At 33.5% G+C, this 16,914-nt stretch overlaps 4 protein-coding genes across 4 annotated transcripts; 2 read left to right on the forward strand and 2 right to left on the reverse strand.

Annotated features, from left to right (window-relative positions):
- Positions 1-536: 536 nt before the first annotated feature.
- Positions 537-1,502, forward strand: PHYBLDRAFT_164327 (hypothetical protein; the record flags this gene model as incomplete). Its single annotated transcript, XM_018434989.1, has 7 exons — positions 537-610; positions 708-775; positions 939-943; positions 1,074-1,116; positions 1,192-1,226; positions 1,295-1,348; positions 1,422-1,502. The coding sequence occupies 7 exons, from the start codon at positions 537-539 to the stop codon at positions 1,500-1,502; spliced, it is 360 nt and encodes a 119-aa protein (XP_018295453.1).
- Positions 1,503-3,765: 2,263 nt separating this feature from the next.
- On the forward strand, positions 3,766-6,517 carry PHYBLDRAFT_154540 (hypothetical protein; the record flags this gene model as incomplete). Its single annotated transcript, XM_018433335.1, has 10 exons — positions 3,766-4,065; positions 4,155-4,261; positions 4,330-4,466; positions 4,587-4,706; positions 4,864-5,198; positions 5,255-5,516; positions 5,581-5,747; positions 5,885-5,995; positions 6,171-6,302; positions 6,455-6,517. The coding sequence occupies 10 exons, from the start codon at positions 3,766-3,768 to the stop codon at positions 6,515-6,517; spliced, it is 1,734 nt and encodes a 577-aa protein (XP_018295454.1).
- A 3,233-nt stretch (positions 6,518-9,750) lies between these two features.
- PHYBLDRAFT_141304 (hypothetical protein) lies at positions 9,751-10,193 on the reverse strand (the record flags this gene model as incomplete). The annotated part of the gene is made up of 2 exons (XM_018430562.1): positions 9,751-9,903; positions 10,068-10,193. The coding sequence occupies 2 exons, from the start codon at positions 10,191-10,193 to the stop codon at positions 9,751-9,753; spliced, it is 279 nt and encodes a 92-aa protein (XP_018295455.1).
- A 2,326-nt stretch (positions 10,194-12,519) lies between these two features.
- PHYBLDRAFT_76368 (hypothetical protein) lies at positions 12,520-13,267 on the reverse strand (the record flags this gene model as incomplete). Its single annotated transcript, XM_018443147.1, has 2 exons — positions 12,520-13,020; positions 13,096-13,267. 2 exons carry the CDS (start codon positions 13,265-13,267, stop codon positions 12,824-12,826), a joined length of 369 nt encoding a protein of 122 aa, XP_018295456.1. The 3' UTR covers positions 12,520-12,823.
- Positions 13,268-16,914: the final 3,647 nt, after the last annotated feature.

A 16,914-nucleotide genomic window follows, 5' to 3' on the forward strand; every position in this document is an offset into this window, starting at 1 on the left:
TAAATAAATAAATAAATAAAGGAATGATATAGATATTGGATATTGGATATTGGATATATAGCTATGGATACATAAGGTCAGAAAAGACTATAAAAGACTGACGTTTGGAAGAATTTACTTTATGTAACTAATTTTGGCTTTTGGTTTTTGGTTTCCATCACACCCAAAGACTTTTGACCTGTTTATGGTAATTTTTTTGGCCAAATTTTGAGTTAAGGGTGCTTATTGGCTGTAATAAGGTTCAAGCTCAAAAATAAAAAAATACGTAGAAGTTTTGAGTTTCAGACAGTTACTCAAACGAAAATATCTATTTCAATTGGCTGATTACTTGTAAATAAATAAATAAAAATAAGAAAAGCAGAAGAAAAAAGGGTCTTAGACTATTTTGGGTAGATTTTTCGCAAAAATATTTTATATGCGACTGAGCAAAAGAGAATAAACCCTTTTGCGACAGAAAAAAAAAAAAAAAAGAAGTTTTGTGACAGAGAAAAAGAAAAAAATATATTTTGCGACAGAGCAAATGCAAAAAAAGAAAAATGAGAGATTGTATTGGCTTAGGATATTCAGAATTGACCAAAGACTTTCGTACTTGCGAAGGCCAGCAGCCAAGGTATTCATGGTGATAAGGCTTTTCTTGGAATAAGCTTTCTAGTTTCTTATTTTATGGTTTTTTTCCCTCTCATCTGTCTGTAATATCAATTTCTTAGTACTTTGCACCGTATCAGACCAATACCTACAAAAATATTTGTAAAGACCGTGATTATTCCCACTCATTGTAAAATGTGTTGTATTGTAGAAAAAAATACTAAGTTAATAAAAACCAAGAAAAAAAACTTTAAGTCCCCAAAAAAAATCCCAACCGACGTCACGCACTTGACATTTTAACTGAAGGATTAGTATATTTCTTTTATTTCTTTTTTCTTTCTTTTCATTTTTAGTTCAAGTAAGTACTAATAAATATAATATGTATCTACTTTGTTATTAGAAGCCCTTTTACTTTGAAACAAGGTATTTTTCTTAACAGAGTACATTTATAGGTTTATAAAGCCTTTACTAATGCTTTTGTTTTCTAGATTACGGTCATTTTGAGTAGCTCCATTGTGTTCTTTAGCGAAGGTAAATATCTTTATCTTAATAGCTTGAGTTTGTTTTTCTATTATTAACTTTGTGCTTCTTTTTGCTTTAGGTAAGTCATAGTGGAATCTATTCTTTATTGCTTTCAAGAGGTAAGATTTCAATGTTTGAACATGTCCCATTTTATTATTAATATTAATCTTTGTCTTCATTTCTATAGTTTTTGATATTCTCCATCTGTTGCTGTTTCTTTACTGCCTCCGTTCCCATCGTAGTAAACAGTCGTTACTACTACAATTTTGGGCTATTACATAGTTTTTTCTTATATTGTTTACATTATTATTTAGTATTGCAAGGGTATTTTTGCTCTAATTTTTAGTTCTGCACTTTTTTGCGCTTTTTTGTTTCTCAATTTATTTCTCAAATAAAAATTTCAAACCTTTTCAGACCAGATTTTACGTAATACAGATTTTACAAATGAGGAACATTTTTTGGCCATTTCACAAAATGGGGGGAGGGGGTTGGGGGGTCCTCACGGCTGCTGTGTATTCTATATAAGGAAGGTTTGTTGGCCAACTTGACTACTGTTTATAGAATAGTGCGTTATTCCAAAAACAATCTTAAGGTTTACAAAAAAAAATCTTTGGGTGTGATACATATATTCTACATGTGTGTGTAGGCAGGTGCAACAATGGAAAACTTCCTTTATATAGAAAATGACAATAAAATTATATGAAGATTTGGGGGGTGAAGGAGTTGAATGTTTTGTTGAATTGACTCACTCGATGGTTTAATTGAAGTAACAATAGTAATAAATATATATATGTATATATCAAAGGTGAACAAGCAGGTCAACAACTGTATTCAATTGATTGAAGCAAGAATAAAGTAATTGTTTTTTACACACAGGCTCTTTTCTTGTTTTGTATTGTATTGTATTTTATTATATTATGCTGTGTATGAATGTAACTCATCTTGGTTACCAAAGTTGTCATGACAACGATGGTGATACGATAATCCTAAAATAATATGTGTAGCTTGTAATATTCTTTTGTTTTTGCTCTGTCTCTATCCCTCATTCTTTCTCTTTTTTACACCTCTTTATTGTACTAAACAAAGTTCTTAATCTCAGGCACACAACGCCAATTTCTCAAAAACTTCTATTAAAGCTAACCAATGAATAACCAAAAAAAACCATTTGGATTTTTAATTTCAATAATCATTTTCAATTTTTTTTCTACAAATAAAAAATTATAAAAAAAAAGGTGGGGAATCCAGGTTGTACCTTTTCTTTTTTCTTTTTGATTTGTGTATGATGGCATGGATTTTTGTGTTTTGAAATATCACGACTAATGTATAAACTGTATTATAAAATAAAATCCTAAAGCACAAAAAATGGAATTAGTGCCAACCTATCTTAAAGAAAAAAAAATAAGCACAAATTTTGCCTTTGCATAGTTATATTGGAGTTAACTTTTATCTTTCTTTTTTTTTTTGCTATTTTCTTCAATTTTCTTCTTTGCTCATTCCATCGAAATCTTCAGATTTTTTTGGTGGTTTTGGTTTGAAAATTAAAAACTAGAATAAAAGGGGGAGGGGGTGTTGAATTAAACTACACTCCCTCTTTTTTTGGCTTCTAAAATCGACATTTATGGGCCGTCACAAAAGCCGTCCTTTTGTCAAAAAATAGGTCAAGAAAATGGCTCAGAAAGAAAAGAAGAAGAAAAAAAATTCAATTCAAAATCTACACTTTGTCCTAATCTCGATCATGCCTCCTAAGAAAGTCAGCAAGAAACCCGTCTCTAAACCCAGTACGGGATCCCAGAAGGGAAAGAAAGACTCGGCTCCCAAAAACAACAAGAAACCTGGAGAGCTTACAAAGGATCAAAAAGACAAAGAAAAGGTTAGACTTTGCTGATGATCACTCTTTACAATCAGAACACAAACAAAACATATGCACGCATTTGAATCCTAACTCAATCATAATGTTTTGTGTTTATTATAATTATAATTATTTTTACTAATAAAATTAAATGAAATTAAAATATTAGGAGAAATCTCGTCAATTCGTTCCTGTTCCCGAAAGCGCAAACAATGAGGATGTCGAATTCTCTGAAGACGATGTTGAGTTCTTTACTGAGAACCAAGATTTCAAGTCCTTTTTACACTCTATGGATCCAAAGGAACTCACAAGGTAATAACACAGATATATGCATATACATATTTTCTTTTTTTTTAAAAAAAGTATGTAGTACAATTGTGTGAATTTGAATGTGTGTGTGTGTGTATGTGTTTTTGGATAATTTCAGTTATATCTTTTTAGTCAAAGATTATTTATCGATACTCATTATTATCATCTTTAATAAACAACAATTATGCAGAAATACCAAAAAGGCCAAAAAGAGTCCCGCCAAAAAAACAGCCACTCGTGCTCCTGTACCTGAACCCACCGAGTTATCATCTTCCGAAGACGAACTCGATTACGACTTTGAAGCTGCAGATGGACTTGACAGCGATGTAGAAGGTTTGAGTGGAGCTGACGATAGTGAGGAAGATGAGGTAATTGGCGACTCAGACGAATTGGCCGATCTCGACGATCTTGAGATGGACGAAGAGGAAATGATGCTTTACGACACCAGAGAGCCATCCCAGAAAAAGGCACAGAAATTGGACGACGAATCTGACGAAGAAATGGATTACGAGACAAAACCCCGTAAGATTGCAAATGAGTGGACACGTAAAGACTACCACACCAAATTGCCCATCAAGTTGCCCGGTGGAAAGATCAAACAGGTTGAGGAAAAGCACGATTCGGATGTAGAAGAGGAAGAAGTTGTCGAAGAAGTTGTCGAAGAAGAAGACGTTGAAGAAGCTGAGGAAAAAGAGGACAGCGATAATGAAGTTGCTCTCACAAAAAAGCAGTATATCATGAAGAAAAAGGAAGAGCTTGCACAGATGGCATCCGAAATTCAGGAAGACCCTGAGGCCAGTGTAAGTTTTAAGCGAGATCATATTATTATTGCTATTTTTGGAATTGGATGGGATATTAAATAATATTTTTCTCTCTCTTGGTTGGACAGGCCGGGCAATTGAGATTCCTTCGTGAAGCTTTCAAGGATGAAAACACAACTGTGAAGAAACTTGTTATTTTGACTCAATTGGCTGTCTATAAAGATATTATTCCTGGGTAAGATAATTTATAGCTGTAATGATAATATGAAAAGGGAGAAGAAAAAAAGTACTCAAACGTCGCAGCTACCGTATTCGTCCTTTGTCTGACAAGGAAGAGGGTATCCAGGTTTCCAAGGAAGTTAAAAAGTTGAGAGACTACGAGCGACAATTGCTTCACAACTATGAAGAGTACTTGAAGGACTTGGAGTCTTTGATTACAAGTAAGTTTCCTATCGATAGATTTAAATGTTGATTTTTTGTATTTTTATTATTATTACGGCTGTGTGTTTGGGTGTGGGTGTTGCTATGATTATTAATTTGGTTTATTTTACTTTTTTTAGAGAGAAAGATTGATGAAGATTATGAGACTGCCATGATTGCTACCCGTTGTTTGTGTGAATTGCTGACAACCAAGACACACTTTAACTTCCGTCTCAATATCATGGTTGCCATAGTGACTCGTATGAGCACCTTGAAGTGGAATGAGGCAAGATTTCCGAGATAATAATAGCGATGATTTGATGCTGTAGATCACAAAACTTTAGGCTCACGCATGACTGGTTTCTTTTTACTCTTGTCTAATATCTATATCTATGCATTTTTATTTATAGATTGCAGAAATGTGTAACCAGGCAATCATTACTGTATTTATCAATGATGAATCTGGTCGTACTTCGCTCGATGCTGTCAAGATGATGACTCGAATGATCAAGTCCAAGGGTTATGCAGTACATGAAAAGGTTATCAACTCTTTCTTGTACCTGCGCCTCAAGGATGAGATGGCACCTGTTGCAAACCAGGCTGATGAGCAAGACAAGAACAAGAAGAGAAAGAGAGAAGACAAGCCTTTCTTGACAAAGAAGGCACGAAAGGCACGAAAGGAAACTCGTGAAATTGAGAAGGAGTTCCAAGAGGCCGAGGCAGTTGTCAGCAAAGAAGAAAAGGATAAGAATGTAAGTTTTTTCCACAATACACATAATACATTCTTTACTAACTTGCGAAACTATAGCACACAGAAACTCTCAAGCTGATCTTTGCATTCTACTTCCGTATCCTCAAAAAACAAACCACATCTCCTTTGCTTCCGGCTGTTCTTGAAGGACTTGCCAGATTTGCTCATTTGATCAACGTTGACTTTTTTGATGATTTGCTCAATGCAATCAAGGATGTTATGCATTCTATGGAAGTTAATGTTGATACAAAGGCAGGTAGTCTGTCTAGAAAGCGCCTGCTCTGTATTATTACAGCATTCCAGTTGTTGTCTGGTCAAGGTAAAGAAAGAGATTAGTCTATTTAATTACCTTTTAAATTTATTTATATTTATACGCATTGTAGGTGAGGCACTCAACTATGATCTCAAGGAGTTCTACAATGAGATGTATGTCTTCCTTCTCAAGGCCGGTTTCCATACCAACCTTGAAGATAAGCCCGATACAATGCATGATGCTGAGAGTGAATTGATGATCAAGAGTTTAGAGCTCATGTTCCTCAAAAAGAGACAGGTAAATATAAAAACACGCACAGAGAGAGAGAGAGAGAGAGAGAAAAGAGGAAAGGGAAAGACTTGATAAAAGAATGGACGAATGAAGATTAATTACTGATAAATATTTATATGATATAATGTGGAAATTCGATCCAGATTCCTATCAATCGTATGGCAGCTTTTGCAAAACGCCTGGCTATGTCAGCATTGTACATGCCTAATAAGATTGTACTCCAATGCCTCGGTATCATTCACAGACTGTTACAGGTAACTAAATCATATACATATATATAAAAGCTATTTTTTTGTTTCCTTATTTGATAAAATCTTGGGGGTGTTTTTTTTTAAAAAAAATTTGTTCTAATATTTTGCTGCTACTGTTGTTTGTTTTGTTTGTTTGTTTGTTTGTTTGTTTGTTTTTTGCATTATTGTGCTTTTATAGAAAGACCGTCGTCTTGACGCATTAGTTCAATCCGAAGATAGAGCCGCCAGTGGCGTTTATCTTCCTCTGTTGGGAGATCCCGAATTGTGTAATCCGTTTGGAACAAGCTTGTATGAGCTTTTCCTCTACCAGGTAAATATCTATATATACAAATACACAGATACACAGATACACCGATAGATAAAGAGATAGATAGGTAGATAGGTATATATACATAGCTTCAAAAATAAATGCAATATAAGTGAATACAATATAATTTAATATTAATTTATATCTGCTTGTAGAATCATTATGATCCTAGTGTACGTGCCCTCGCTCAGACACTCCAGGAACCCCAGACCATTTGAGCACAAAATCATTAAAAAGAATGTAGAATAAATCATATCAAAAAAATTGAAACGAATTCACAATTACAGTTACAGTTACAATTACAATTACAACCCCAATTACACTCACACACTCACACTCACGCACACCCACACATTCACACTCACACATGCACACACACACACACACACACAAGCACACAGTTCTAAAATAAAGCAAAGTAAAAATAAAAAAACAATTAAAATTCAAGATAATTAAATATCACATGAAAAGTGTATGAAAATTTTCTTGCATTCAAACAGAGAAAAAGACAGAAGAAGAAAAAGAAGAAGAAGAAAGAGAGAGAGAGAAAAAATAGAAAGTAGGGTCCTGACCTGGGAGCCCTTTTGTGTTTAATAATTAAAATTTGACACATCAAAACAAATTAGAATTGGAAACATACTACATTAAAACACGCTAGACAAAATAAAGGTTTCTCTTTTGCTTTCTTTCTTTATTTTATTTTTCGTGATTGCACAGTGTAAATTTTCTTTTTTTTTAAAAGAAAATCAATACAGTACAGTACAGCACAGTACAATTCAGTGTGTGGTGTGTTATGTTCTGTCAATTATACATATTACACATCTAGTGGTCCCATAAATGCACCATGAATAATTTGTAATAAAATCAAGTGAAAAATGTACAAACAATAAGAGCAGAGTAAAATCAAATACAATTTAAAGGATAAAATTTTATTACAAGGTTTTAAAACTAAATAACCATAAAAAAAATTGGTCCATAAAAAGGTCATTGTATTTCCTAACCAAAGAGGAATAAAACTGCACCACCAAAAGAATCAGATCGTCAAACCCTTTAACTCCAAGTGACAGAATGAACAATGGGATTATATCCTAGTATAATTATACACTACTTTTATATATATACAATATACAATATATAATATATATAATTTTATCAATTCTTTGGTTGCCCTCGTTTTCTAAAAAAAAATCGATCAGTAAAACGGTAATAATTCCTGGTTTGTCCTACAAGCTTCTTTAAAATAACAAAATATTAATAATAAAATAAACACTTGGGCAACATTTGATCGGGTTCTAATTCTAGGCAAAATAATGAGTTCTTTTTCTTTTATATTTATTTTTGGGATACGAGATTGTCGGGTGATTCAATTGCTTCTTACATAATCTCACACCATCAATAGTTAATAACAATTGTGCGTATAAACTATTCACTCTAGTAACCAAAATAATTTCAATAATTGGGTGTCTCAAATATGATACAAAGAGGTTAACTTCATATGATTCCAAAGAAGAAAAGAACGAACGAACGAACGAACGAACGAAAGCCAAGTACTTGGTGCGATCATATAACGTGTCAAACGGAGGATCGGGTTGGACAATGTTTGTCTTGGCCAGATTATAATTGTATCAATTATTATTAGTCTTGTTTTTTTTTGTTTTTGTTTTTCTTGCTGAAGCTGTTGAATTACACGTGCGGATTGTAGCACATACTTCTTTATCTTTACAAGATAAATGAAGAACAATATGAGATATAGAATAAAATACTACTATCGTTGGTATTGTCAATGTACATTTGAGAAGAAATTTTTTTAAAAAAATATTAAAAAAAAAAACATGATGTGAATTGGTTTTGTAAATGTACTTCTTTGATTAGAGAGTAATTTAAATCTTAATGATGTAAACATTTATATAAAATAGAAAAGGAGGACAATAAGGAAAGAGACACATATAGCTGCATATACATCTATAATCATTTACTATCGGTGTCATACAAGTCTAAGATTGCGTATACTTTTTGTGTGTGTGTGTGTGCTTTTAGGTGCTTGAATACATGTGAAAGAGACTCAACAAACAAGAAAAGAAGGTTCAATATTTTTGCAATTTTTATTTTTACTATTATTTTGGACATTATCTAATATGCGAGTTATCTATTTCATGCGATGGTGACAGAAGCACGATTGCAAGTTGGTTGGATAATAATCATAGCAATTAACCGTCTTTAATATAATAATATATCTATATTACATAAATTGGGTACCCAGAAACGTGGGCAAATAAAAAAATTACTAGCATTGTATTCCTCCTATCTATTGAATTATCTTACTGCAATACATAGCAACAAACTCAACCAACCCGAAAATAACTAGTGAAAGCGTCTTTCAAAGAAAAACTAAATGATGATGAGGATGATAAAAAGGACTAAACGGTTACACTACTTTACTCACATGTCAAAAGGTTGAGAGTCTTGTTGTTTTTGGAACAAATTTTGGGTTAAATACACAAAAGAGGGAAACCGCGGAAGATCACAAAGATAATAAGGAGCTATATCAACAAAAAATTCTCCCTCCCTCATTTGTCTTCCCCCCCACTAAAAACTATCTATCTCCCTTTATGTTTATCTTTCTCCATATCTACCTATCTTTGTGAAAGTCTAATAAAGAATGCCAACTGCATATCTTTGTGAACATGTTAGCCACGCTACTTCAAAAAAAATATTAAATTAAAAAAAATAATAATAAATATATTTATGGTCTGGTCTTTATGGTGTACCTGTGGTACGACGTTTGTGGACTTGAATTTATGAGTCCTTATTATGGGCATATGTCTATTTTATTCAGAAGAATGTATATATAATGTCGTTCGGGCATATAAAGAATACAAATAATATATAAAATCAAAATCAAAAGCAAAGAAAGCATGCTTTCTTGTTTGGCATAAGTAAAAGAAATGTATGATGTAAAAAGGCTAAATAAAAAATCATCCAACGCTGTAAAATAAGAAGAATAACAATAAGAATTTTACATGAAAATAACAGAATAAATTGAAATGTCTACATTCAATAATAAGAATAAATATTAAAACATATATATATGTATATATATAAAGATGATATAATATAAGAAGAAGAATAGAGATAATGAACAATACAATGGTGTTTCCAAAATGAGTAATTTAGTTGTGGGGAAAAAAAGCGTGGGATGTCTGTGCACCGATAAAAAGTCAAAGCGTTGATAAAACAGAAATATATAAAAATAAAATACAGAATGATGTGTAAAGAAGTATAAAATCAAGAAGTAAGTAAGGAAAAGGAGTAAGTAGATAAGATGTAAAGAAGGGAGATAAGAAAAAGTGAGAAGAATTGTGTGTGCAATTTCATTGTTTTTTTTTTTGTTTTTTTGTTTTTGTTTTTTAGGATTTCTTTTTTGGATCAATGATTTTTGATAGGTGGTTGATTATGATGATGATGATGATGATGATGATGATGATGTTGTTGTTGTTGTTGTTGTTGCTGTTGATAATGGTGATAATGATGATGATTTTTGATGGGCAAATGTACGTATATATGGATAAAGGTCTGTCGTCTGTATTTTGTCTAAGGGAGTGATCTGGAGATAAGCAAAGTGGAATGGCCTTTTGAATTGGAGATTTTAAGAACGAGGAGAAACGGGACAATACTACAAGAAATTTAAATAAAAACTGCGTCAATTATATTTAATTCAATTCATTTGAATTAATTTTTTTTCTTTGTTTCTTAGTTCAATTGACTTACTCTTGTCTGGTGAACGTGGGAACCGCAAATCTGACATGATGCTGAGCCAACCCAGACAGCCTGGTTCACGCAAAAGGTGCCCTTTGATTTGGCATCATCTTTAACCAAAGTAATAGGGTTCAACATGGCAAATATATTTTATAAATTTTTTATATATTTTATAATTTTTTTTTCGATAGCTAAAGTAAATGTAGCTTCTTTTTTTTATTTATTTTTTGATGTAAAGAGGTTATATTTATATATGAATTAAAAAGAATATAGGTATTATTTTTGAATGTTCTTCTTTATTTAAAAAAAGTAAGAGAAAAAAAAACAAGGCTCTTTTTATATATAATTCCAAGTGTCAATTCAATTCAGTCCAATTCAATTCTATTCAATTCAATTATATATTTATATATTTATATATTTATATATTTATATATTTATATATTGTGGGTCCTCTATTTTCGATTGTTGATGGACTTTTGTCAAAGATCTCCATTTGGATCTTGCACAAGGTTACACCCTTTACACGCGTGGCACATTGGGGGGAGTTGGAGTGGGAGTGGGGGGGAAATGGAGGGAAAGTGAAGAGAGGTTGATAACAAAATGTTATATGTGTATAGATATCAACTTATCATAAATATGTAATGATTAATATGTTCCCAAAAAAACAAATACAGTAAAAGAGTGGAGGTTTTTGAATCGAAACAATAATAACCTATTTATTCTACACTCAAAAGTACACACAGATACTGTATGAATTAGGAATTATGAATTATGAATATTATTTGTTTCAATTTGTTTCAATTGACCTTTACTCTGTGTCCTTTTAGTTTTCTGTTCGACACATGTTTATTGTTAACTATAGTCAAAAGAAGATGATAGCAATAAGAATTCAATGCCGCTCCTATCAAATTATTACGATTATTACGATTATTACCAAATTATACTACACTACACTCCACTCCACTAAATTATACTACACTATACTTCTATTCTTGTCAATACGCATATAATTATTACGTACATATATAATTATAAATTTATTTAAATAAAAAATAAATTTTACTTATTTGAATTGAAATCAAAACTCCAAATTTCATGTTATCAAAGTAAATCAGAATATTACAGCTACCTCAAATTCGGATTCTTGTACGCTACTTACTACTCATATATATTCTTCTGTACTTGTACTTGTACCTGTATTTGGACCTGTATTTGGACCTGTATTTGTACCTGTACTTGTACCTGTATCTGTATCTGTACCTGTATCTGTTCTTGTACCTGTACATGTCACTTGTACTTGTCTTTGTACTTGTCTTTGTACTTGTACTTGTCACCCACACTAAGCTCTGTACCCACTTGGTTTTCTTTACACACCCAGCTGACACATTAACTATCACAAACAGTGTGTTAGAAAGAATGCATGGTTATTCTTTTTCTTCATAAGTTTAATATTAAAACTTATGCGTATGCTTATGTTTATGCTTATGACTAGGATCATGATCATGACCATGATTATTATTATTATTATTATTATTATGATTGTGGTTGTACTATGTTAGAAAGAGTAAGATCTTTTTTTCTAACACATTTTATTACACCTTCTACTACCTTCTCCAAAAATAATAATAAAGTAAAATATATGTATAGAGGTACACGAAGCGCACCAATGCATATTTCACTTCATTATACACAAAGTCTAAATGACTGTAATCAATAAAAATCAAATACCAATTTAACAACAATAAAAAAAAACTGACAGAAATAAATGCAGAAATCATACGTTTGAATCTTTATACAAACATTTATACAATGAATTCCAGCCATTTGATTATTAATATGATTCTAAAATAATAATAATTACATATGTATATCTTACACCTCTTCCTTTAAACCAAGCCTAATTACTATATCAATGTATTCTTAACGCGACAAGATAAAAGGTATATATATATCTATATAAAAGACAAGATTATAAAGAAAATTTGAATCTATACTATGCGGTAAAGGTGGTGACAAGAATGGGGATTTTCAAAATTATCATTGGGATTACCAATTTTTTCCACAAGTGGAACTACCTTGGCCAGATTACAATGTAGCAAATAATAGTGAGACATACATCTTTCATATCTGTAAAAAAGTTCTTATAATAAAAATAGTATCTATCAGTACTGAGTGAGTATGTTGTATTATACTTATCATCTAAACCTACTGTCTATTCGTTCATATATAAATCCTGCCAAAGGTAGTGTCCCAAACGATGCCTCGCTTTTTTCAAAGACCTTCTTTTGTTCTCTTTTCCTAATTAAGTCTATAAGAAGTTTCATCATACTTTGAGTCTTTTTTTTTCGATCTCTTCTATTAATTTCAAGATACTATCACATTATCATTCCATAAAAAGAAAACAACTATCTGCCCACACTTTACGGTATGATAAGCGTGCTTATTTCTTTTTATTTATTTTTTTATTTACAGCACAATAATATGCCGCTCGGACACTTTTCAGCGATTTATATTATTGGAAAGGTCAAGGTTTCTTCTTTCTTGTCTAGCTTCATAGCACACAACCCAATTCACCTTTGTCCAATGTTCTTTTCTATATTTCTCGATGAATTTCCAATCATTGGTCTTAGAAATGGTTTTGGATGATGGTATCGCAGTGATGTATTTCTAATGTAATTCTTCTATCAAATGCAGCACATTCTGAAGATAGCCCCCTGTTCATTTCTTTTCAGCTCTAGGCTCAGGAACTTCCTCCAGCAGAAATGATATCACTCGGGTGAAATGTGATGTCGACTTGCTGCAAACAATGTCAATTGCTCCTTGCTTTCATTCTTCATTAGCTGCTTCATCTCGGAATACACGTCCAGCAATTCCGTACTACAGTCTAAAAGTTGCATCTCTTTCTTTCTGTTTCTATATTTAAAAAAACGCCCGAGTGCATTTAGAGGATGTAGCGGTTGTTGGTCTAAATATGCAAAAGTAGTTTCTGCACTAATATAATGAATCTTTTATGCCCATCAATGAAAATTCACCCGCTTACTGAATGGTCTCTCACATTCGTAAGTGAGATCCTTGAACTCCTGATTCGTGCTGTTAATACAGAAACCTATTGAAACAGGTAACATTGGATATTGTTTTCTGATCATCAAACAATATTCATTTAAGCGACCGAAAATGGTACCATTGACTGCATATTGGACTTTGATGAGCATAGGCAGTAATGTTTTGGCTTCTTCGCGGTTAACTGGGCACTAAACTACATCCGATCTTGTATGATTTTCCCATTCAGTTGGTTTGTAAGAAGCTTTGTGCTCAAGAGGTTTGATATGCTTTATGATTGCTGTGAAACAAAAGAAGACGTCACTGAATTAGTTTTTGGATTTTATTTGTTATGTGATCTTTTTGAGAGATGGTTGTTTAAGAAAGTTACCAAGAATATGGGTGGGTTGGTGAGGAGGACATATAAGGTTATTACATATTGACTAACCTCTTATACTATTTTTCATGACCAAAGTGAGATAAGTGCGAAAGAGCCATGACAAGGATTATACATGCCTTCTTTTAATTCTGAGACATTATAAAGGTTCAAAGGGTATTTTGTTATTATTTAAGATATAGGGCGTCAATTAGCTATACAGCGATCCCAAAAAAGGAAATTGAATGTCCAACCCACCCTTGATAATCTTCCGTTGGGGTTGCCGCTTTGTATTTGCCTTGATTTTAAACCAGTATTATTCTATTGGATTCAAGAAGGGTTGGATATGGTAGCATGAATAAGCGGCTCTGGTAATAACAAAAACGAACATTGGATTGTCCAAAAACGAACATTGGGGGGTGGAGCTGCTGTACTACTCTAAATCCCGCCAAAGCCAAGATATCCTCAAAAATGCCTCATTTTTATTTATTTATTTATTTATTTATTTTGCTTATCAGCATATATATAAAATGTTGCATACAGTTATAATATATATATATAATACTTTAAGTTTATTGTATTAATGTTTTATTTACAGGCAGCTATGAAAACCATATTAAAAAATAAAAATAAAATATTTTGTAACCGAGATTAACGCTGGAAAAACGCTATACAAATGAGGTTGTAAGCTGTGAATGTAGTGCGCGTAAAAAAAATATAAAGAGGTAAAGAAAGGTGAAGAGATGTGAGAGGTAGAAGTGGGAAATGGAAGTTGGAAATGAGGGGAGAGGTAGAAATAGTAAAGAAGTGTTTGAGTAAGTGAGTAAGTGTTGTGTGTATGTGTGTGTATAGTAATCGATTGATTGATCGATTGATTATCAATGATTTTTCTTTCTTTCTTTCTTTCTTTTTCTTTTTTTTCTTTGGGTGCTTGTCTATCCAAAGTGGAAAGAATGTCCGCCTTGTCCAAAACCTGAGCGTCTTCCTCCTCCTCCTCCTCCGGGAAATCCTCCTCCCGGGAAGCCTTGCTGGCCACCCATACCGCCCATGCCGCCCATGCCAAACATCTGGGTAAACACGTCGTTGATATCTACTCCTCCAGAATCAAATCCACCGCCCATACCGCCCATACCACCGTCCATGTCGGCTCCAGAGTCGAAGCGTGCCTTCTTCTGGGGATCGCTAAGAATGGTGTATGCCTCACCAATCTCCTTGAAGCGTGCCTCTGCCTTGTCATCACCGGCATTCTTATCAGGATGGTACTGAAGAGCAAGTTTACGGTAGGCCTTCTTGATCTCTGAGTCTGTTGCAGACTTTGACAATTCAAGCACCTTGTAGTAATCCTTGCGTAAAGACTTTTTGTACTCAAGTTCAGCCTTGCGCAACAAGTTGATGTATTCTAAACAAAGAAGAAATCATACGATAACATGAAAATTAATATTAATATTAATAAAACCCCATTTCAAATGATCAGTCAAAGATGTCCATGCTTTTCATATGAATTATATATTTATATTATCCCCAATTTGTACTCTCTTTTATTTATCTATTTATTTATTTCTTATCTTACCTCGGTTGCTACCATCAGATTCCGTCAACTTCTTATAGTCACGTACAGCTTCTTCATACTGCTCCAACTCCATGTAACATGCGGCGCGTCGACTGTAAACCTTGATAAAGTCAGGATCAAGTTCGAGAGCCTTGTCACAGTCCTTGAGAGCATCCTCAAATTGCTTGAGCTACAATAATATATAAACACACATACACACACACACACAAAGATTGTTTTATTATTAAGTCTGGAGATTATTGGCTCTTTTTTTTTGTAATAAGCACACACACACACACACAAGCAATAAAAGACTTTCTCTGTATATCTCATTCTCTTAATCCTTTCTATATATTTCTTTATATTTACCTTTTGGAGAACAGCAGCTCTGTTGGAATAGAGCTTTGCGTTCATGGCACTGTTTTCTTCGTCCATTGCCAAGGCTGCAGTATAGGCATCATAGGCCTCTTGGAGATTGTTGGCCTTGAATGCAGCATTACCCGACTCTTTCTGAGCTTCTATCGCACGAGCCTTTTTTAGGAGAGTGCGTGCCTGGGTAAAGTCGGGATCACAGCGCAGAGCCTCCAGACAATGTGCGACCGCATTAGCGTTGTCGCCCTGACTGTACAAAACGCGTGCTCTCAAGTAAACACCATCGGGGTTCTTGGTATCCATACGAACAATGTTACTAAACACATACGCACAGACACAGACACACAGATACACATATATGGTGAAGGAGAGAGAAAGATAAAATAAAATTCGTTAATATTTATTTTAGATTTCCACATTCTTTTCCTTTTTCTTTATATATTTATATATCTCCTTTTTTGTTGTTGTTTTTCCAATTGTTTACTTATTTTATATGAGCCAATCAATCAATTTTCTTACCTGGCAATACGACTAGCTTCAGAGTAGTTCTTTTGACCTAGAGCACATTCACCTTCCCACAGGCGCCATTTGTAAGGGGTCTGGGAACTGTCTACAAAGGAAATGGCTCTGTCGAGACTGTTACGGGCAAGACCCCACTGGTTGTTCTTCATGTACATCTCGACCTGCTGGAGATAATGTTTGACGTGCAAAAGGGTGTTGTGCTCCTTTTGGAACTGTGGGTTGTTGGGTTCCTTTTGGAGTGCAATCTCGTACTGGCGGGTTGCAGCCTCGAGGTTTCCAAGATACAAATGACACTTTCCTCCACGTGCGTATGCCTTTGTGTTTTCGGGATCGAGTTCAGTGGCAACACGGCAGTCAGATGCGGCTTCCTTGTATTTGGAGAGCATCATCAGTGCAGCAGCACGGTTGGAGTAGTAGGTCGGGGTCTTTGGGGACAACTCTAGAAGTAAAGTAAAAGAATTAGTTTATTTAATTTCTAATTTGCTCCTGTATAGTCGTGTATAGATATCTATCTATCTATTTACCAATAGCCTTTGAGTAAAGTTCTACTGCTTCTCTGTAATTGCCATCTTTGTACTGCTGGTTGGCTTGGTTCTTGATCTCTTCGGCAGACCTATGGAGATGAGATTAGTTGATGATTACGAATAAGAAGAGCTTGACTGACTTGGCAGTAGTGTGCTCGATTCATACAAGAAAATGATTATTTATCTATTTATTTATTTATTTTTGTACACACACACACACATATACATATATATGTGTGTGTGTGTAGGAGTTGGTGTATATTGGTTCGTTCTGGTTTGTCTGTTTATGTGTGTCTTTGTTCCTTCGTCCTTTTATATGTACAAAGATATCTTTCATCTCTGCCTTGTTTGACTAAGACTTACACAGGAGGTGTGTCGATATCCATTGATGTATCTGACATGGCTTAGACAGGAAAGAGAAGAAGAAGAAAAAGAAGAAAAAGACCCCTAGGAAAAAAAAGGGAAGAAAGAAAGAGA

Source organism: Phycomyces blakesleeanus, assembly GCF_001638985.1.
Source record: "Phycomyces blakesleeanus NRRL 1555(-) unplaced genomic scaffold PHYBLscaffold_4, whole genome shotgun sequence".
In the NCBI taxonomy this organism is placed as follows: Eukaryota; Fungi; Mucoromycota; class Mucoromycetes; order Mucorales; family Phycomycetaceae; genus Phycomyces; species Phycomyces blakesleeanus.